The 23,256-nt window shown below is 39.0% G+C and overlaps 2 protein-coding genes across 8 annotated transcripts in view; both read right to left on the bottom strand.

The window, feature by feature from the left end:
- The window catches only part of MLIP (muscular LMNA interacting protein), a 118,030-nt gene extending 112,403 nt beyond the window's left edge, over positions 1 to 5,627 (bottom strand). For 4 of the 5 annotated variants that reach the window (XM_054063004.1, XM_054063002.1, XM_054063001.1 and 1 more), the window contains exon 1: positions 1,739 to 1,932. In XM_054063004.1, the coding sequence (XP_053918979.1) occupies positions 1,739 to 1,801 (63 nt within the window). In that variant the 5' untranslated portion in view covers positions 1,802 to 1,932. Of the gene's footprint in view, positions 1 to 1,738; positions 1,933 to 3,259; positions 3,407 to 5,517 lie in introns of those variants that run through there. The other variant, XM_054063005.1, reaches the window with a different exon arrangement.
- A 2,619-nt stretch (positions 5,628 to 8,246) lies between these two features.
- LRRC1 (leucine rich repeat containing 1) overlaps positions 8,247 to 23,256 on the bottom strand; it is a 103,423-nt gene continuing 88,413 nt past the window's right edge. Inside the window, exons 18-19 of one of the 3 annotated variants that reach the window (XM_054060890.1) lie at positions 21,960 to 22,055; positions 8,247 to 9,532 (exon numbers count right to left, since the gene is read on the bottom strand). In XM_054060890.1, the coding sequence (XP_053916865.1) occupies positions 9,389 to 9,532; positions 21,960 to 22,055 (240 nt within the window). In that variant the 3' untranslated portion in view covers positions 8,247 to 9,388. The remainder of the gene's footprint in view (positions 9,533 to 21,959; positions 22,056 to 23,256) is intronic. The other 2 variants (XM_054060888.1, XM_054060889.1) reach the window with 2 other exon arrangements.

The raw sequence follows: 23,256 nt of genomic DNA, 5'->3' as shown, positions 1-23,256 counted from the left end.
CTGCATGTAACAAAGAGAAAAGGGCAGAATCAATAAAAGCCCAGGAGGTACAAAGCTAGGGAAAAAATTGTGGGGGAAAAGTGAGATCCATCTAGCAATCAGAAAGAAAAGCATTGAAGTTAAACAGCGAAAGAGACTGCGAGGCGGGACAGAGAAGAGGCTTAGGGCTCAGCTGGAAGGGGACAGGGAAAGACGCGGGAGGATTGGCAAAGGTTCAGGGCATTCCTTCGCTGTCAGCAGCGCAATGTGAAACCCATCGAGCCAGTGCCGCCTCCGTCCCTCTCTCTGAGCTCCACAGGGGTGTGACCTGCTGCTGGTAACAGGGATTCGCTTAACTCAACGTGTTAGCATTTGGTTTTGAAACAATCAAAGAGCGGGTGACCTGGCACAGGCACTAATGTGGCTCCCATCGGTGCGATTCCCGTTTGCTTAGGTTTGCCATTTCAAAATTAGTAAATAATGCACACAGAACGTTATCAGAAGATCACTAGGGTTCCAAACGCAGAGCTCGGCGTTTTGGAAAAGCCTCTCTTAAGGTCGCCCACTCAAGTCTTTGTGCGTCAGGATACAGTTCGCACTTAGGTAATCATACTATCTAATTACTTTACTACGTATTTTCCCCACACATGAGCTAAAACAAAATTTTTCCTGGAGATTTTTGTGAATTCTACAATTGCTTTCATTTTTAAGAGTTTTCCTTGTATTTTACATATCAATCGCACACATTGAAAATGAAGACTCTGTCTAAAGTATTAATTTATTAATGAGAAAATGAAGAATTAAAAGATTATGCAATATACCACACTATAACTTCATGCTGAAGCTTCAGCAATGGTTTTTTTTCAGATAGTACACTTTAGATAAATACTCTTTAAAAGAAGTACTTTTAGCCCATGTCATTATCTTGTTTCAGTATTTCCTACCCAATGCACCAAACCCCTGCGAGGTTGTATTTTAAACTGTTAACTAGCACACAAGCTTTTCACGTCTCACTTAACTGAAGCTAATGGAGGCAAACATCATGATTAAACAAGATTAAATACTGTGGCCTACCATGAAACCAAACCAATGCAACAAGACCACTATTTAAGATAATTGCTAAAATCTTCAGCACTAATTTGTTTCTTAACAAAAATTATGGCCACCTTTGTTTACAGCTTTGCGAAGCCAAGAATAAACTGCCTTTTCCTGGCATCAAGAAAATAACCTTGTTAATGCAAGGCACATTATTAACTGTGTTTCAAGCCTACACTAATTAGGAATAATCTGGTTTTTGACTGTTCTCGCTATGTGTTATTAATTTTTTTTTTTTAGTTATACCACTTTTCAGTAAGCTCCAGACATACTCCACAGACAAGAAAATTATTTCTTCTGCCATTTACTGATATGAAGTTACGGTAAATAATGTGCAAAGACAAGAAATAGTCCCTCAAGAAAATCCAAGAAAAACAGAAACTATTACCCATCAGTCTGGATTATGATAAAAAATCCGCATTGAACTGGATGTTGGTTTCTGCACTTCACACACACACAAAATGCATTAACAAATTTCCATAATTACCACAGAAATGTGCTCTTATAATTAATTTAACATAAATGAATGGAGTTTTAATCGTCAATGTCACTAGAGAAAGGAAGCTGGGCAATGCTCCTATAAAATACAACAGCTGGTTTTCCTTTCCTTTATATCATTAAATTAAAAAAAATATATGTACCAACATTTCTCAATATATCTTACCATTTGCTTTTCCTCTAAGGTTCCTCTTCCTGAGGCTTTTCTTTCATGTTTTCCCAACTCCATTTCCCAGAGTTAAAAAAAAAAACACCTTAATATCCTAAGCAGGAGTGATTTAACCCGACTACATGTTAGATATCCCTGTACTTTTGGAGTTGGGAGAGAAAAGTATGAGACAGTGCTGGTGGTGATTTCTGGTCAGCGTGTGTTTCCATTTATAGCTGTTGAAAACCCACAAATAGAAGTGTGGAGAGAGGGCAGGCAGCTGCCTCTGATAACAATAAACATTCGTTTGGCATCACAGCAAATTTTTGGAGAGGGATTTTGGTTACTGGCTCCATTCATTCCCTCCTCGCCCCTTCTATCCCAAAAGGTCATACTTCTAAAGTCCATGGAAATGTAATGAGCTATGTCTCAGTAACATTAACTTGTGTTCGCAAGGATTATTAAGTAAGTAAAATGACAAATACGATTTGATGGCAGCACATGTTGCTACATAGAGACAGAGAGCGTAGAGAACAATATCTTAAAACCGTGCTTTAGCCTGGCTACTGATCTTTCCCTGATGAGCATTTGGGGCTGAGCTATCCTAACACACATTCACACCGGGTGTCCTCTCCTTTTCTGCTATGAGGACAAAACATCTTGGATTTTCAAAATGCAGAAAGAATTGCAAAATTTTCAGTAAGTATTATGAGCACCTCTGAATACAAGAAGTGACAAGTGAGCACCTAAAATGGAGCTAATATCTATACAGACAGCAGTTGTGCAGTCTTGTAGTTGACTGTAGAAGAATAACCTGGCTCTGGTTCACAATGATAAAGTCAGGAGGCCAATATTAGAAACTGCAGCATGGCGGGAACCTCTCAGTGGATCTGCTGTGGATGCCAAGGTTTATAACACACCCTCTGGTTGCCACATCAACTGGGTTCACGTCTCAGAATCAATTCACCCGCAAGGCTGGTTCTGCATGTACCAGCAAGGGAAGGCAGCAACAGAGAACCACACAGAAAATATTTGCTACTACTGAATGAGATTATGCTCTCCGGTCAATCTGTGGTTCATTAAGAAACATATAACCTCTTGTAAATCTGGCAGTTTAAGCAACTTGCTAAACCCTTAGTAAAGAAAAAACACATTCTTTCCCTTTCTTCCTCCCAACATATTGGTAAAAGAAATTCTTCTAAAATAGGTAGAGAGATGGAGAGAGAGATAGTTAACTAAATCACTGTAAAAACCTTTTTCATTTATAATTTTTCAATTGTCTTCATGGAAACGATAGCCAACACTAGATATAGTCCCTTCTGTTCTGGTTGTTTCTTGATAGATGCTATACTCAGATCTTTAGAGCCTTGAACTGGAAGAGAAAGCAGCCAAACAAGTCTTCACACAAAAGTCTATACAGGCTATATATGAAAAGCTGTCCAACAAAAAAAAAAACCCCAGCATGTTCCTTTTTTTCTGAATGTTCTTCAAAACAAAGTTACTGCAATGACAATTATTTTTCTTTAGTCTCTCTCTTACCTTCGTTTTCAGAACAAGGCAGCGAGCAGACGAGTCGTGCAACTAGGCAAACACAAAGACCCAGTCAAATCGACAAGGGCTGCTGCAGCAGATGGAATAGATAGGAGCTTGATGTCACAAGTGTAAAAATACACCTCACGGCATCTCCTGGAAGTGATGGGATAAAATGAACAATAGTAAATGACATAATATCCAGATGAAAGCTGTAGTTCTCTGCTCTTCGGTAGGAATGTAAACAGTATCAAGAAGTTCATATCTGCAAAATCCTTTCAGTGAGGATGAAACTTATCCCTATGGCAAGGGAATTGTATAATGCCTTTGTACTACTAACCACCCTCAAAGGAGGAATGGTAAGTGGGATTTGAGCAGGAGCTTACATTATGCTGCTGCTTACACTGCCACCCACTCCTGTGGCACAGGTGAAAAACCCGAAGCACCTTCGCTCCCATTAACCTGTTTGCAGCAGTTTTAAAGCATAGGCAAGGACCAGAATGTCTCAGGTGGGCATGTTCATCTGTGTTTGCTTGGTGCGCTTCCCAGCCTTGTCACCCAAGGAAGTGACTATGAATTGATTTTACTCGTAATAATTGCAAAGTAAAATGCTGATGAGAGCATACAGTTTTACAAGTGCGTTTTGCATCAACGTTCTTGTAAAGGTGTCTACTAGCACTCACTAGAAAAAAATTAACACCTTTCCTTTTCACTGTGCGGCTGCTACACGTTGAACACGGGAAAAAAAAATAGCTGAAAATTCAACTACTATGGTAGGGAAAAATCTAATTGCTCCATTTCTTGTGAATGCAAATTTACAATCTGGATGCATCATGATGCCAACTGTCCAAGTGCGAGGGAGTTGGAGCAGATTGCATTGGAGATGGGAACAGGACTAAAAAGCTAAGAATGCAACAGAATGTGACACCAGAGTTCAAGCTATTCCGTTGAAATCAGGGAGCACAAGAAGCATCAGATGCAGGGCTCTTCTGTAGCCTGAATGTTAATATATAAGGATCCTGGAGATGGCATAGAAAGGCTGACATCAACTTGTTACCTACCACACCTTGCTCAGCATGACACTTCAGCGCTAAAACTAAAACTGATGAACAACCATGATCCTAAACATATCAGAATTTGGTTTTATATACTCATAGGAGTAAATTTCTTACCTCTACATAGAAATAATTGTTATTTTACTCCAAGAACTTTCTAAAACACAGTTAGTAACTGTATATTTCCGTTTTACTTCACAGGGGAAGACATAGTAAACAGGTGCTAAGTAAAAAGCATGTTACAGACATTGCCTAAATTACTGTGCTATTTTCAATTACTTCTTTGTATTACAGCCACTGATCTCTTGACACCTGTTTTTCTTCTCAGACCAGGACCCAACATGAGGCCAAAAGATGAAGTGAAGGGAGTAGGGGGCGATGGTGTTTTGCTAAGAAGAAACTGCTGAATATCCAAAATACCAGCATTGTGTAAATAAAACATTTAAGCAGATGTATTTTCTGTGCTCACTTGATCTGCTGTTCTTGGACAGGGAAGCAAGTGACTATCACGATGCTTGTGTGTGACCCTCAGCTATGTTTTCACTCATGTTGCTACTGCAGTTCTCTCGCTTTGCACATTTTCATTTCGTTCTGACAAGGCTGTAGCCCAGGGCTGTCTGCCAATAACTGTATCACATGTGATATACCTGCACTGCTATTTTCTTAAGTCGTTAGCTTTTATTTGCTCAGCATCAGACACACTATGAGCACTCAACAGTCTGCAGTACTAATTCTGACCCTGATGTGCTCAATCATATAATCAGTTGAAAGCCACTCACTTAAGTCACATAAACCAGTTAAAAAAACTAAGCTTTACACAGAAGCCACATCTCCAGTGACTTTTAGAGGTCTGATTCGGAGATGCAGTTTCTGTTCCACACTTAAAACAAGAAGTCAAAAAGTTAAAATAAAGACAAATGCAAAACTCAGGTAGGTTCCCTCACTACTTGTAACCTCACTACTTGTAACTTCTGGCAGAAGCCAGAAGTTAAACTCTCTAGCTTCTTTTTGGTGCCCACCCTCGTCTCAACCCCAGCACACCAGGACAGCAAGTATCCCTACGCTATTCCACCACATCCACCCAAAGTCATCCGTACGTGCCTGGAAGCATCAGGACCTCAAGAGCATTTCTAGCTGGTATTTCACGGCATGTTCCTCGCAGAAATGAAAAGCACACTGGAGCTGTCGGAACTGTATATAGAGCAGGCTTACCTTCCAGGTGGCCAGGAGCCAAGGGAGGGAAGCTGATCCTTAGGAGAGGTGGGTCCACATTCCTGCCGCACCACTCAGCAGCTGCTGCTGTCGCTCCCTGGTCCGCCTCGCCGGCTCCGCAAACACTCACAGAACAGAAGGTAGCAGGCGTGGAAAAGGAGGGAGACTTCACAGGCACCACAAGTCTCTGCTTTGCGTGTGAGGAAGCCGGACCTTACATGTCACTTATGCGGAGCATGAAGCTCCTTGACAAATTTTCTCCAAAGGGCCAACTATGATTTTGAGGATAAAAACAAGGAAGGTTATTTCAACACATTACAATAAATTGATTGTAAAAGCTCCGAGTTTTCTCTGACAGGACAGCCCATGGAATCTGTAAGCCTTTTCTTCTCCTCATGGGTCTTTTAAGTTAATTGCGTTAAAGTGGACTATCCTTGTGCTGGCAAGGTCCTGTTGGTAGAAGCCCATGATGTTTTTCAAGTATCTTCGAAATATCTTAGCATCATCAGACAGGCAGGAGACTTACATAAGAGGGGTCCCAGGTAATGATTATCTTTCATAATTTTTGTGGTGTGGGATTAAAGTCTGTTCAGCTGTATGACTTTCTACAGATAAGAGAGACCAGGCTTTTGGAAATAATAGTGCAATTTATGAGTATGACTTTTCAATGGAGAATTAGGAACCTAAGTAAATTAAAAAGATCCAAGCCAGCAGTTTGGATATATTGAGCCAATAATTAGGAGGAGAATGAGAGGAGTTGACTGGCAGGTGAACTTTGCAGGTAGTTTTTGGGCTGGCAACCACTAGGCATCATTGAAGGCCCCATCAGAGCACACACAGAAGGTGCAAGGAATGACCTGGCATTTGTTATAATTACATGTAAATATGTTATTACATGTATGATGAATAACATATGGATTTGTGTGACTTTGTATATAAACAAAGGTGACAAACCTCTTAAGGAGTGCCTGATTTGAGGAAAAACCTCCAAGCACCTGGGATTCACACAAACCTGAATAAAATTATGTCTCTCTTGGCGATGTAGGTATTGGGTTATTGCACAGTGGATAATGGATCCACATTTTCGGGAGTACAGACAGCAGTGGAACTACCAACCTCTGTTCTGTTGGAAAACCATTTCTTCAGCTACATACACATGATGTTCCTGAATACTGTTGCTCTATTCCAGCAAACAGAATTATTCCAGGTTGTAAAATGTTTTTCAATAGATGCATCGCAAAAATAACCTTCCCTCCCATAGTGAGTGGTACCATTTATTTTTTCTCCCTCCACAATGGTGGATGTGGCAATGATGACATGTGGCTAACGAAATACATTAGGAAATCATTAAATACCTTCTTAGCTATCTTTTAACTGATGTGGCAGCTGGGAAGGAGGAAAAGCCGGTTCCCCACATAAAATAAGGGATTCTTCCATAGTCAGGCAGTGGGCTTTTTCCAGGTACCTCGCATGTCAGCAGGAAAAAACGGCCCAGGATATGAGCTGTCATTAACAGACCAACTCCCATTGTGCCTTTTCCACCTTCTGTCTCTGCCCACACTTATCAAACACCAAACCTCAACAGAGACATTACTCAGTGCTGATAAGGACACCAGCATCCAACCTCCACCTCTGCCCCTCCTTTGCAGAACAAAACTTAAACACAGTCAATCTGCCCCAGACATTTTTTTTTTGCTTATGCAAAGCCTGAATAAATGTGTAGAAGAGGCTCTGAATTAAATATTTGGTGAAGTTGCACGTCCATTTATGAAACTATTTGGGTTAATTTGTCAACATGTTTTCATTTTTTTCCATAGAGAGTGTTACAACCTTAAGTTTATCACCACAGCAAAATTGTCTACACTGCAATACAAAATTTGCCTGGAAAATTAATTCAGTTAAGAGGACAGATAAAGATCCAAGTGCTTAAAAGTTACCTGAATCCTGACAGCATTTGGTTAACAGCATCTAATTTTCATATCAAAAGTTTTGACTTCCAAGACCTAACGAAGAATCTAAAACATGCACCTGTGCGTGAGGAGAAAAAAAAAATTAAAATACGGAGTTCTAAACAGAACTCCTACTTTATTTCACTCTCAAGTACAGCTTATTCTGCAGCTCAGGGCTGGTTTATAACAGCAGAATGAGTTCACTTTTTCTGCAACCTAGTATAACATAATAAAGCAATAATAAAGTGTATGTTACCCACTGGATTGCAAAACATTTATGGTTTCTAAGCTTGATGATATTTTTGCAGTATGCATTGTTAAAACACTAAGTCACGGTGGGAAAACCCTGTTTATTTTGGAAGACAAAGGATGGGAATCAAATATTTTTAAATATAATTTCATTTACCAACATTATTTATACTAATTCAAATTGGAATACTTATGAACATAATACAGTCTTTATTATTAACGCCATAGTAGATTCTAAAGTAATGTTAATTTTGCAAATCAATGAAAATTAGTTTAACATTCCTATTGCTGATAAATTATCTTCAATTAAAATGTTGATGCACAAAATAATTAAAAACCACAGTGGATGCAGTTGAGAGCCGAGAGAAATCTTGATATCATAGTGTCATTGCAAATCTATTTTTTCAGAATCAAATATCCCTTTTATTAGTAGGAGCTGTTGTTCTATCTCTGTGATAGCCAAACTCTCCTGGAACCTTCCTAATTCCTAAAAAGCCAGCTACCACTATTCATTCAAGTCATATACGAACGATGGCCCAGGTAAATCTTTTAGAATGTGAATAAAAGATGAGGCTCTATCAAGTCACTTGGTCATGTTATATTATATTGACAGGAAAAGAAACTGTAATCAAATTATAAATACCATCAATGTAGACTTTATGCACATGACCTAAAAGTCCTGACATGACAGTCTGTCGGGGGCAGCCCCCTCCTCTGAGAACCCCAAATAAAGATCAGTTCCAAATGGTTCTTATTAGGCACCTCAAAAGGCATTAGAAACCTGGACAGCAGTGAAGAAAATTAAAGGATTGAACACGAGAACATTTGTTCTTAAATGCTTACCGCATATATACACACACCACCACGAAATATTCGCACATTGCAGTAAGGCACAGTTAAGATGTGCTGCTTATATGCAAGTCAGGAGGAGCAATAAGGGAGTCTCAGTTTCTCAATCATAAGACATTGCTTCTCAGTTCACTCTCAGGTACATAGCTGTATAAGATGCATTTAGATCTAATAAAATGTAGCTTACAAGTGCTGTTCAAATCTGATATACATTTGTATCACCAATATACATGATAGAACTGTTCTTTATTATGTTAGAATGAGATACAGAATTCCAAAAGAAACAACATTTTTTCTGTGGGGAAAAAAAAAATAAACAACACTACCTAAAAGACAGAAAAGGATTCTTTTATTCTCATATGAAACAACATTAAAAGGGACAAATCAAAGGAGCCTGGGGGTAGACAAAAAGGTGAGCTATACAGACAAAAAATGGACATGTGGTTTTTAAAAAACCAAAACAAACTATACAATTGTTTTCAGTGTGTTTCCAAATGGATACACTACCTTCTGAATGAAAATCAGCGGCTCTTTTCACCGTTGCATTCAGGTGCCGTAGGATGCCCCTAACCAGCGGCTGTTGAAACGCGTGACATTCACTTAATCTCACCCAGTGCGTTTTGTTTCAAGCGCACAAGTTCTGGCTGAAGGAAAGTTCAAGGCAAAGAAATACAAACGCAGGTTCTGCTCCCCCAACTCAAATCCATCCTCCCCGTCATGGTTTTCCCTACAAATAAGGCATAGCGGTTCAAGTACTACATTAAACGCAATCAGAAAAATGGGAAAGAAAACCACCGGTGAACTCTTTCCTGAAAAGTACTTTATTAGGGAGGATAAAAAGCACTGTTCAGGCAGTCCGAATAGGCATGGCCTTCTGCGCTGCCGGGCTCAAAGTCATCCGGGTCTGGGGGCAACTGGTCTGTATCTTCATCGGAAGTAGAAGGACGCGTGAGGATTATCCGAGGTATCTTCAATAAGATGTGAGAGATTGCAGAGAAAATAGTCAGATCAAGAGCAGGGAAGTGTTTAAAGGGTATATTTTAAAGGTGCAGGGGAAGCAGGTGACGACAAAAACAAGAGATGTGATACTGCAGGGCTTTCTGATAAGTGAACCTGTTCAAGGCCAAAAATTGCATTGATATTAAAGAAAAATTGAGATAAATTGCCTTTCCCTCTCATTAGATGATTTAAAACAAAAATTTCCATAAGAAAAAAAAAAAAGATAAGAAGATCCCTAAGAAATGAAGACAAGTAAATATGAAAAATACACATCTGCTTTTATTTAACGTCATTATTCATTAAATTCATGCACCTGAAAGCAATAAAGGATTAATTAAGGACCATAAAGCATATAAATTATTGAGCTTTGAAAAATTACATATTTTGGCTTTTTTACTGAGAAAATATACTTGAGGGAAACATTAAGAAAAAAAAAATCAATGCGTAAATTCAGTAGTAGTTAATAAATAGGTACACATGGATTTAGGAAGAATTTCTTCACCATGAGGGTGGTGAGACACTGGCATAGGTTTCCCATGGAAGCTGTGGCTGCCCCATCCCTGGAGGTGTTCAAGGCCAGGTTGGATGGAGCCTTGGGCAGCCTGATCCAGTGGGATGTCCCTGCCCATGGTAGGGGGGTTGGAACTGGATGGGCTTTGAGGTCTCTTTCAACCCAAACTATTCTATGATTTGATTCATATAAAGTTTTTGGCCAAGAACGTTATGTTCTTTGAAAACTATATTGTAATATTTTAAAACTAATTTAAACACTCTAACAGAAAAGAGAATAATTGTCAGGTTTTTTATGTATAGCTGAATAATTCATCAGTAATGGTTTGTATCAATGAATGGATTAATACGGATTTAATTTTGATGCACAAAAAGTCACACTATGTTTTATTCATTTTAAAAAAAAGTTTAACATATAATAAAACAGATATAACACGTAGGTCAATATATCTAACAAGCAGGTAATATAATAAAGTGTAATAAATAAAATGTCCATCTTACCAGTAGTCTGAAAAATTTCAAAAAACTCTATTTATCAGCTAATTTATTGCATTTCTTCACACTATATAAGAATGTTTAATGTTGACATCACACAATTCAATCATTTATATATTATTTTCTTGCTCTACATGATTTGATTTAGGAAATGACACAAGCACACAGATAGTTTGTGGCTGTTCAGTTGGACAGTCAGTAGGTTTCTGCATTGAAGTAAAATTAAGTATTCCCTGGGCTCCACCGACTACATCATCTCCGACTCCACTGGCTACCGGGGTGCTTGGTACCCCCTCGGTGCATGGGCAGCTCATTACAGGTAGACACCAAATTGTAGCTGCCAGTCTGGAGCTGAATCTCACCCACGATAGCCATAAACTAATTTTAAAACCAGGTATTAAATCTAATACTTTTTCCCCCTTATGCTTTGATTAAGAACACATTACTGGAAGCTTTATATAACGTATATAGATTGAAAGTACTGGCCAAGCTAACAATTCATGGGAAGATTTGCTTCTGCCACGCACACCTGCATGGCATTTATGAGCTTTTCACACACTGGATGTTTCACCTGGCTCTGTTCATTGCTGAATGTTGTTTCTTTCTTAATGATAGCCTGCAGCCAGCTGATTTTTTTGCTACAGCAAATGCACATCCTATACATACACATTGTGCACTGGATCATATATTCTCTCAGAAACTAGCGTGGAGGTTTATGCCCTGTCTGAAGTTATCTGCAGAAATATCCAAGAGCAGGCTTTGCATTTCATTGAGCTATTTGTTCAAAGCTCAGGGAAGACCTTTCTTTGCATACTGTGCCACTCAAGAATGGACACGTGCACGTTTCCCCAAGACAAGGCATGCATTGCATTAGCAAGCAGGAAGGAAGAATTGACAGTACATCTTTTTCCTTAGGATAGTCCTAAACCACTTTGAAAGTCAGTTGTTGAAATACTTTATCAGCATGGTTTCTACTCCCCACTGTTGCCAGTTGCCAGGAATCAAATCAAATTCTCTAAAAATTGCTTTTCCCCAAACATTTCTTGATTTCTGGAGCCAGATTCTTGCATACTATCTTTTAAATACTATAATGGGACTAGGTCGTACCATCACAAAGTGAATTTAATTGATGAAACAGAAAATAGAAAAAGAACATTCTAGCTGTTGTTGAGCCATAATCCTAGAAATTTAAACTAATAACATGCAATTTTTGTGGGTTATTCCACTCCACTACCAGCCTCAATCATACACACTCAGAATTTTGTTTTGGCACAAGGGTCTTTTAGAGATCATTATTCACTTTAATTATCACCAAAAAAAAGAGTCTTTATTTATTTATTTTTAGTTAATTATCTAGCTCTGAAAGAAACAAAACTCTGAGATTGTAATAATATTGCTAGAGGAACAAATCGCACAGAATGCTCATTTCTGGCATGAACACTCTTCTGCATTTCTCTTCATGTTCAATACCCTGCAAGCTGTAGTTTGGCTTTCACAGCTTTTCCAAAATCTTTCACAGCTTTTCCAAAATCTCTTTTCCATCTCATTTCCTGGATGACACACTCTCCTATGCCCACAATCTGAAAGCCTGAACAGGTCTAGACACTGAGCTGTGGCGGAGCCTCTGGAGGACATCCTCTCCCAGCCAGCGGTACAACTCACCTATCAACGGCTCTGTGTTAGGTGACCTCCTGCCCACCAGTTTGTGCCTGCCCAACATTTCTACAGTAACTGCTTCAACAGCTTCCATGAAATAAGTGGTGTCAGGGGAAGTCTTTCACCTAACCTTTCATGCTGCTGCAGACACAGATGAACCAGCACCAGGTGACCAACCAGCTTTCTACAGCAGAGGGTGAATTGTGTCTCGGCCCAGAAAGCACTGCAGAGGCTGGAAACCTGCACTCCCAAGAGGAGAGCAGGCTCAGCTCTGATCTACAGCATGCCTTCTGTATCCTCTCAAGGCAGATGAAAGTTCAAGCATACACCCGCTGACACTGATTTGGAGACACATTGATGAGTTTTTCCAACAAATCAAACGTTCTGGTCCAAGTGCAGCTGTATCGTCAATCCTTCTGCTTTCTCCCCATCCACTCTCCCTCTGAAACCTGCTGTCTCCAAACACACCACTGCTCCTTCCCCTGGGGCCAATCACCCTGCTCTGTGCCCACCACCCTGATTCCCTCACAGTTGTTTCGTAGGTACTGATGACAAAGCAACCCTGGTTGTGGATTGTGCCTCCTATGCAACTGCAGATTGAGAGCAAACCCAATTAAGTAACAGAGTATGCATTTGTCCACAATCTCACTCAGTGAAAAGAGGCTGAGGCCTCTACTTTCTCTCTTCTAGCATAAAAAGTTATCAATTAATCTCCTTTAAAAAAAAAAAAAAAGAAAACAAACAAACAAACAAAACCTCTCCCACTAAATGGAGCATCATAGTTCTAAAACCAACAGTCTTTCCATCTTCACCTATCTATCCCCTAGAAACCCAGCACTCTCCATCACTGCCTTCACATTCAACGTGCCTCTAGGAAAATCACAAACTAAGATTCATCAAGCTTCCTTTCCTCTTTCAGTTTTGTTTTTTTTTAAGAAAAAAAAAACCAAAGAAATAAAACTCAACCACTCTAAACTTGTATTATCTTGTTTTTAATCCTGTTCTCAAACCTAGTGCTTCTCTTCCCAGAACCCCAGGGTGATTTCACCCTTGCTTTCAGATTTCTATGCTTATCCTCGCTGACTGTAGCTTCACCCTTTTACATAGGCAAGTTTTGCTCTTGGAGCTTTCCTTTAATATTCATATTGGAACGTACATTTCCTGGTGCACTGCAGCTGAGGGACAGGAGAACAGATTTCATGTGTAAAAAAAAAATCAGGGCAAAGCGGAACACTGCCCGTTACAGGCAGGACAAGACTTCCACTTCAGATGGAAACAAGGAAAACCTTTCCAACTTTGGCAGCTGAGCTTGAGCTGCTTGCCTAAGACATGTGGGAAGCCGTGGAATTTCCATATTCAACCAGTAACTCTTCAGAATGAGTTGATCCTGGTGTAGGAGGGCAGATTATCCAGGATCCTGTGTTATTCCATTTTTTTACTGAAGAGTGTCTGAACTTATTTGAAATATGTTTGTTGAAATCACAAAGTTCTCCTCACTTTCCATCATTATTAATATAATACCTGAAGTACTAATGAATCCCAAACTATCAAAATATGTAGAATATTTTTTCACAGAAAAAGTATGATTCATCATTTGAAACAGCCTATTATTTTCTTTTTTTCCCCCCTGAAATTATATTTTCAATGACTAAAAATTAAACTTCATAAAGGATATTTCCTATATCAAAACTAGTGTGTTCACCATGGGCATTTCTTTCACTACCTTCTTTGTGTTTTTCTTACACTTTTTCAACACAAACATTGAGACTTGGAACACTAAAAATATTCACTAAAAAACTCAGTTTTGTTTAAATCAAGCATAGCTAAAAATCAAATTATTTCAGACACTGTCATTTACTCAAACTGCCACCCTCCACTGAAAGTCAGAGTTCCTCAGCTGCAGCACAGACGTGGGCCGTCTCTGGGCACTTCTAGTCCACTGCAAGAACCAGTAAAACAAACCCACCTAAATAATCTGAGCCAATTCAGTTGCAGTGTTGGCTACAAAAATTGTTTCATATTGAAACAAGATAGGAACAAACGCACAGAGCTATGATACTTCAGTCGAAAGCATCTTCGTAGAGCGTGATAAATGAGATGTCCTGCCAACAGGTTAACATGCAGTAATATTTAACTTCTAGTCGTACACGTACGCTTTCCTTTTTCACTTGTATTACAATAAAAATATTTGTCCAAAAGGTTGTAGAACAGTTCATTTTTATAACCTTTTCAATACCAAACCCAAACAGAACAAACACCGCTATCTTTTTTCTCTTTTATAAGCCTTCCCTTTCTCACGACCTCCCAGCCCTCGCAGGTTCATATCATACTCCAGTCTTAGCAGAAAAAGAAAGCTCTCAAGGCAAGAGTCACAGCTAAAGCCCAAGCTTCACATGAAAGATGTAACCAGCAGTGACAAGGCAAAACACAGCTGAGAGCAAGGCCAGATGCCGGGGAAAGAAGCTATGAATGGGAAAGCAATAGGACACATGAAAGGCTCATATTTGAAAGAATAGGGGGAGGGGAAAAGGATTTGGATTGGCTTTCTGGAAGTAAATCAGACATGATTTTAACCCTAGTTCAAACAGATCACTTCCTAAAGAAAATAGTCCCTGGCTAGAAAATACTTCTCGAATAGGGAAGCCTGATTAGTTGAATTCCATGCATCTAAACAGCACATATTTTTAAAATTTGACTTAGCAGCTGATCTTCACTGACACCACTGCTGAGGATGGTACCCTTCATCTGGTGGAAACAGCAGAGGAAAAGAATATGTACCCAGCTGAGAGCATTTGTAGGGTTTTATTCATATAAAACTCATGAATAATGTTATCATTTCATAATATTTCAATTTTACCTTTTTTGTCATCACTGGTGATGACAATAATATTTTAGACATGAACAATAGGAAATTCAGGCTTCTTGCTCCACAATGAAAACAAGCCTTTGCTAGATGCAAAAAGTAGCATTTGATAATGACTGTATTCATTAAACAAACTGCCTAGATCAAATTTGGAGTGAAGAAGGGCATTTAGTCATAACTGAAAAATGTTTCACAGCTGGATTTTTAAACAATAGTTTTAAAAAGAAGATGCCAAAATGTATCCAACAAGAACAGCAAAGAATGGGCTGAATGACTGCTGCACGGTTCAGTCAAAACTGGCTTCTGGTGGCTTTCTTAATTAAAATGATGTGATGCTTTGCTCCTGAAGACAGAGACAATGAACAAAGGCAGCCTTCTTCCCCAAAGAAAACATACAGGAAAGACAATTAAAGAGGGAGAAAGAGATCTAATTAATTCTTCATCGTTTAACTACCCATAAGCAATCTCACCGCCAGGTGGAAGCAGGCAAGGCAGACAGGGTGCGGTGAGGAAGGCAGTTGGGGCAGGGAGCAAGAGGGGCACACCAGCCAAAACCACTTATCGTGCAACCATGTATATGAAACCATACAAATTTGCAAACCCCATTGGGGCATTCAACACAGCTTCCCTTTATGTTTCAAGGCCAGGTTGGATGGGGCCTTGATCTTGGGCAGCCTGATCCAGTGGGATGTTCCTGCCCATGGCAGGAGGGTTGGAACTGGATGATCTTTAAGGTCCCTTCCAACCCAAACTATTCTATGTAGCAAGTTTTCAGGAACATTTTTGCCTGTGTTTTATGGAGCAACCTCAACACTCCTGGTCTCAAAAATCCTCTGCTGCATCACTTTCCCTCATATGTTGCAGAGCTATTTCATTGCTTTCAAGACCTGTGGCCAAACTCCACAAATTGTGAAACTGATTGGAGAGAGAGAGAGAGGTATAAACCTCTCCTGCATCATGGGGAAGATAAATCTATTGACAGGCATCTCATTATGCAAGGTAGCAGAAGATCTCTGTACAAGGAAAGCAGGGTGGTCCTGGTTGCTGTGCTCCGGGAGCAGCCTCCTTGCAACAGCATCTATTGTTTTTCAGGGTTGTGAGCAGGTAATTCAGTTCATCTTTACGTTTGGAGCAACCACAGTTCTCTTAAGCACATTGTAGACTTGTCACCTTAGATTTGTCACCCTATTTGTGAATGTGCTGCCTTGGTTTTGAGTGCAGCAGCCTGGTGAGAGCCCTGAGTGGGGGCTGCCCCACCAGCCTGACCCTCTTCCCTGAGCTCATTGCTCTTCCCTCGCTCTGCCTGGTGATCTGCTCTGAAATCTAAATCATCTCGGTGTGATTTACTGGAGGTCTGATGTAGCAGAGGAGCTGCTCCAGGTGCTTTCCGCTAAAACCTCCTCTGTGAGAATTTATTCTCGAGACTGATACCTTTTAGAGGTCAGGTTTAAAACTGGGTATTTTCTTCATTTGTTATTAGGAAAACAAGAAAATTAATGTTTTATCTGTCTCCCAGTGTATAGTATATATACCATCTGTGCATACCACATTTAGAGTGACTCTCCTTTCTGTCCTTCCTATCTGGCAGTTCAGTGCCTCCCAAGGGATGCGCAGAAGGCAAAGAAGGTGGAGTTCAGTCTAACTCAACGTTGCATTTTGCAGCAAACAAAAAATGAAAGATCAATGTCTACCGTGTCATATCTGCAATGCCCTTGGATACAAAAGGCTTTTATGTGCTTCAAGCTGCTTATGAAAATGGCTCTTGTTCCATTTCTTTCATTTTCTAATGTACCACTGGATAGTGACTTTCCAGACACTGGAACCTGGTACACAAATTTTCGTTTGAATGCTTTCTATATAATCATTTATGACCTTATGTTATAAAAATACTGAAGAATTAGGAGACTTAAAAGGTTCTGCCCCCTTAATTAGTGCTACCCATGACCAAAGTTAGCAGTCCTTTGACTTTCAAGAAAGCTCCTCCCTCCTATGAAATGCAACAGTCACACCTAAACAACCTTCTCCTCTGATGGAATCCCACACTCAACAAAGATGTCTTTCCCAAAGGGAGATGTTGCTGTTTACTTGTGTCAATATGATTGTTCAAATGTTTATTCTCTTCTAATCTTAAATAGTATGCCAGGTTCCACAGCATGATTCCACGGGCTCTGCTTAAGATTACTTGTCTCTTGTATGGATTTTTGCTTATATTGTCTGCAGTGCTTATATTGTCTGCTCTGTAATTGGTTTACTTTGCAGATTGTTTTTTTCTTTGAAAGTTTTTGAATATGCTCTCTTGCAAAGATCAAGTAATGACTTTTTTAAAAGGTTTTTCCTATTTAGCATTGTTAATTACAAGCTCTGCAAAATTTTAAGTTTGGAGTGAGTCAGTTCTGACTCAGTCCTATGAGAAAACTACTTAAAAGGAAGAGAAGAACAAAGAAATTCTGTACAAACTGAAGCATTTGCAACTTAATCCGAAATTCACAAAATAAGTTCCCTACCCACTATACCACGGAGGTGAATACACTGCCTCCAACCATACACCTTTTATCTTTCACCCTGACTCAGAAGTACTGCGCTACTTAGATAGAAGTGGAATGAAACCAGCGGATAAAATGGAGAAGGAAATCACATGGCAGATGGATGCTTACACTCTGCTGAAGCTCATATAATCAGTAGAGGGTTAGCTAAGCTAACAATGCCACACGTGGGATTCTTTGCAAGAATATCTAAACCTGCACAAGATTCAAGGCAGTGAGGAGTCAGGCTTCTGACTGCTAAAACTAAGTTACCTTGTTAGAATAAAACAAAACAACAAAAAAATTAAGATACCATCAGCCTTACCAGACAAGATTAACAGTCATGAAAACACTTTGGAGAAAAGAGAAAATTCTTTTTCATAAAAAAAACTTGAAGACAGAAATATCAGGTCATACGGTATTACAGGAACAGGTCAATCAAACACTGTGGAAAAGATCTACTGTCTTTATTGTTTGAAATGAGTTTTAGAAGAAATCTGCCTTTGATGATGATAGGGACATTCTGAATCCAACTTTAGCCGTCTTCTTTTATAGTGCTTCTTTGAATTCAGTATTCTACTAGTTTTGCTTTTAAAATTGAAAAAAATGTAAGAGAGCGACTAAAGAAACCAGAAAGAAGTTTTATTATATTTAAGTTAAATGATTAAAATTTTCTGATGTGGCTAGAACTAACCTGCTCAGATGAATAAAGAAAGGGTTTGGTACTTAGATTTCTGAAGATTTAACTGGTATAAGTGCGCATCAAGAATTTTTCCTGAACACTCTATATCAGCTGGAAGTGAAAAAGATAGAACTGCTGTGATTTTCATCCACGCAAGGTTTCTCATGACTTGCATCTAAATATTTTGCATCTTGAGGGAGAAAGGCAGAAAAACAGCAACCCTCATATTTAGGGAGCACTGTATATGCTTACTCATTTTCTTCAGGCACAGAAGCATTTCATTTTGATATACATTACAGGTTCTGCTAATGTCTGTTTTCTCACCATATTTTAGGTACATTTGACATCTCTGTGCTTTTAACAAAGCCACCAAATCATTTGGCTTTTTTAGCTTGGAAAAGTTCTCAGTTTTTTCCAAAAGTATAACTTCCTTTTACACAATCGCTTCAAATTGATAAAATTTCCTTGAAAATCCTCAATGTAAGTGAAAGTTGTACATCTAGTGAACTATGAGAAAAAAATCCATTTGAGGAAATTCCCAGGGCAAAGGCATACAACAATTAGAGAAAATCATATGCTAAGAATTAAAGTGAAATACTAGATTAAAATATTTAAAAGATTTTATATGAATTACAAAGTATCTAATATTCTTATGATGTCAATAGCCCCCAAACTGATCAAAGATGATGACACGATGATGCATGTCATGAAGTGATAGGAGATGCTGAAAACTGTCAACACTCTCTCTTCAGTCAGATAAAATCCATTGGGAATTTCAGTCAGATCTTGAATGAAAATATTTTTGACAGAGCAAGTTTATGCAATCGGTTCTATGTTTGAGAGGACGAGTAGGAAATAAGGAGCAGAGGGCAGCAAACACAAAAATAGAGAACTGGAAATAAAGACTCCAGAATCAAAATTAAAGTTCCTTCTGCTAAAGACCGTATAGGGCACTATTGGCAATGGTTGTATCACTGATTTTTTTTCCCTGTAGTTAGACACGCAACATTTTACGCACAGTCTGCATGTAGACAGTTGTGGTTCTATGTGATATATTTTGATGAACATCTTTACATAGATACTGTTATTCTAAGATTACCATTTTAAAATCAAAATTCTTGGTTTAAGTTCAAACAAAATATTTTTTATATATGTATTAAAGTAAAATAAACAGATTCCATATTTCTGAGGTGTGATTAGCATAACTGAGACAAGACTATAAAATATGGTAAGTTAAAAAGTATCTAATTGAAATTAAAGTTCTGGGGCCTCTACATTTCAATCATCAATAAAACCAAGGTTAATTTTCATTTTTCCTTTGCAAAACAATGACTCAGAGGAAAAGAACTTTTCATTTTCTGTCCAATTAATTACTGGTCTTTCACACTGTTATGAAATCTTAAAGCTGGCAGAAAGAATTTGAAATTGAGTTTGGCTGGATGAGTTAACAATTTAAATGAGCCTCCCAGAAGCAGTTAAGAGCAACCAGGCCCGTGGAGAGCAGAGAGGGAATCTGAATCCGGCAGCAGCAAAGCCCTGTGTGATATCGGAGCACAGGCTCAGAGGCAGGATAAGCAATGGCAAGAGATGGCTAAAGGGCTAAGGCTAGCAAGTAAGAGACAAATATTATCACAGATGACATATGCAAAGAGGATGTTTATTAAAACTCAATAAATTGATGAAGACAGAGTTTCTGCTGGAGAGCAGGAAGCAGTGATGACACAGAAGAGAGGGAGAAGGAAGATGGGCACCATCCGGCACATAATTCAGCTTTGCAGGAATAATAACAGTAGCCTTTGGCTTCTTAGACACCAAAGAAGAAGATTCTGCATTAAGCTCCTACTGCCATCTGCTTATCTGGACGTGCAAAGCATGTCCTCCATAAGAAGTCAGGCTGTAAATGTTTTTCAGATAAGACAGTTACTGAGGAATCAGAGAAACTTCACCAGAGTAAACCCAGAGTGAGAGCAGATGATATACTGTCCAGTTCCTGAGTCAGCAGGATGTTCCTCAAAAGCCCATAATCCCCAAGACTGTCAAACTCTGCTCTGAGTTAAAGTCAATAACATACATAATTTGCTACAGTACAAAGAATTTGATAAAAAAGTAAAACCTAATCCAAAACAGAAATACATTTTTTTCTCCACGAAGAACTTGCACATTGACTATTTTGATACTTGGTACCTCTTCAGCCCGTTAACGCCCTCTGTGCACCGTGCTCTAAGGTAAGTAGCTTGATCTAATCTGCTGCCTCCTCCCCTCGCAGCTCAAGAACTTTAGAGGGAGGCATTTTTTCCCAAGAGGTATACAACAAAAAAAATGCTCATTTCCTTTTATTGGTTGAAAACACTAAAAGTCAGAGACTACTGCAACAGATCCAGGCCACTAGCGATGTGTGAACCAACCCTTCCAACAGTGGTTCCCGCAACAGGAAGCCTTGCGCTTCCTGCAATGCAGGTTAAGACCAAAAGAAAGAGCTACCAAGTAAAACCAGACAAAAATAAATGAAAGGAAAATGTGTTGGAAGCATTTTCAACTAGAAAATAAAACTGGTGTAAATGTCTCACAAGATTATGACCGGAGGCCTCAAAATAAGCTTCTTAAATCAACCGAATAGAAGAAAAAACCTTGTTAGTCCATTACAAAAGCTGCATCTTATGCTCAATCCTTCTTATATAGTAACTCACAAAGGAAACCAAAGGAAACCAAGCTTGCAGGGTCTATTTGTATATTTTTTCAGCCAATGAACAAAACATATTATTAAAAAAAAGTGAATGGTAAATAAAAATTGAATGTGGTCTTTGATTATAGCCTTCTATATAATAGATGAACTTTTATTTTTTGCCATTAGCTGGGTTGTGAGTGGTATTCTTGGAAAAGGATACAAAAGGCTGGAAGGACAGGCATCACACAAAGCATTCCTCTGGCATTTGTTGTAAGAGAAACATTTGTTGTTTCCTGGTACTAGAGGCTTAATACAAGTAGGATGCTTTTTTTACCTTAATCAGACAGATACCTTAGTCTTATTGCGTCTTCCTAGTAAAGCCATAATTTCTGGAGCGCAGGCATAGGACCATGATTGGGGTAGGACTTCAGAGAGCTGATTTTTTTTACAGAAATTTACAAAAATGGATCAGGTTCCTAAAAGCCACCCTGCAGGCTCAGCCATTTCCTCCTGTGATGTGTGCGGTAGGCTTAAACTTGGCTGGCATCAGTCACCTAACACATGGCCACGCAGCGTTTGCCTGTCACTAAAGTTCCCCTCTGGTCAAAAAATAAAAAGGTTTCCTTCCAGGTAGCAGCTCAGCTTCTCCTCCCTAAAAGAGGCACCCTGGAGATGCTGCTCCTTCCATTAGCTAGAGAGGGACTCCAGACAACAGAATAAACATTTAAGCTGGAGAGAACAAATGCAGAGTGCTTCAAAAGCTCTGGTCTGCTGTGCTGGTGCTTAACAAAGAGCTGAGTTCCTCCAGAAGCCACGTCTGGGCTGCAGTGACAACCAAGTAGATTCATGGTGGGGTTCACTGATCTCTGACAGGTGTTCTCCTTCTACACGGCCACTCACAAGTTTTGTGCCAGTGCTTACCATCCTCACTAACATTTACGACAGACAACACGAAGTACGTAGCTAAGGATGATTCGTTATTAATTGGGGCTGTCTTACTTACTGTTATGACATGGTTTACTGTTGGGAAAGGGCTGCCCTTGGATGAAGCTTCAGTAGGACCAGCATCGAGGGTATGAGGTTCTGAAACGAGGGGTACCTTTAAAAACAAAGCAACAGAAACACATTTTCATTCTGAACGCTGTTTACGAAGAGCAATTCCCTCCCTTTCAGGCCAGTATACAAACGCCTGCCCCTCATTATATACGGCTGCACAACAAAAGCAAATGCAATCGCAGTTCTCGCCATCCCCCTTTTTACATAAACACACTGTACAGTTGAAATGTTCGGTTCAAGAACAAGAAGTTGTATCACAAATACTATCAAGAGAAAAGTGCTGGTTATTTGTACACTGATTAGTCCTGTGGTCAAAACATTAGGACTCCCACAGCACACCTGAATGCGTTAATTCTTTCTCATCTCGCATACAAAAAGCAGAGATTTTTTTTTTCCCTACGTTCTTTAAATAGATGAATGATTCTGCCATCTTGTGGGAGACAGAAATCATAACTATATGTGGGATAAGAACAGCAGGTCAGAACAGCACAGAACAGAAATTTCTTCTCTTTTTCATTTCTTTTCACTATTCATTAAATGTACAAACATTCGCAGCTAGTATAATTCAAATAGCACCAAAAATATGAATGAATTATAGCTTCATGGAGGAACCTGAGCAAAATAGTTCATTTTTAAGACACTGACTTTACCAGAAACTCTATTTAGAAGTTAAATGTACAGCAACTAAAAATCCTCACTTTTTTTCCTGATGATCAGATAATGTGAAATATGTGAAGAATTATTTAAATTCTCTCACATCTATTAAAATAAAAAAAAAATGATGAGGATAATCCTCTCATAAGTGAAAAAAAGCATAAAATTATACATAATTTTATCCATAATTAACCTGTTAAAAAATGTTAAGCTAACTTAAGGCCAGGTTGGATGGGGCCTTGGGCAGCCTGATCTAGTGGGATGTCCCTGCTCACAGCAGGAGGGTTGGAATTAGATGATCCTTAAGGTCCCTTCCAACCCTAATTATTCTATGATTCTAACTTCCATATGTGGACTGTGGAACACAATCCTCTATTAGTAAGTCTATAGTATTGTTTTACAACATTAGTAGATTGATTTATCATTAGTTAGTCTTTGATTGATATAGGTTGTATCCTTATTCCTGGCAATTTAATAGACATACAATATTGCCTGCTCTATCCTACCTTAATTCAAGAAGAAGTATACTGGAGTAAAAACTACCAATTAATTTAAGCAAGTATAATTGACATTTTCAGGTAATCAAGGGC

Source organism: Cuculus canorus, chromosome 3 (assembly GCF_017976375.1).
Source record: "Cuculus canorus isolate bCucCan1 chromosome 3, bCucCan1.pri, whole genome shotgun sequence".
Classification (NCBI taxonomy): Eukaryota; Metazoa; Chordata; class Aves; order Cuculiformes; family Cuculidae; genus Cuculus; species Cuculus canorus.
The sequence above is the reverse complement of the archived record's forward strand: the minus strand, read 5'-3'. Positions and strand labels throughout refer to the sequence as shown.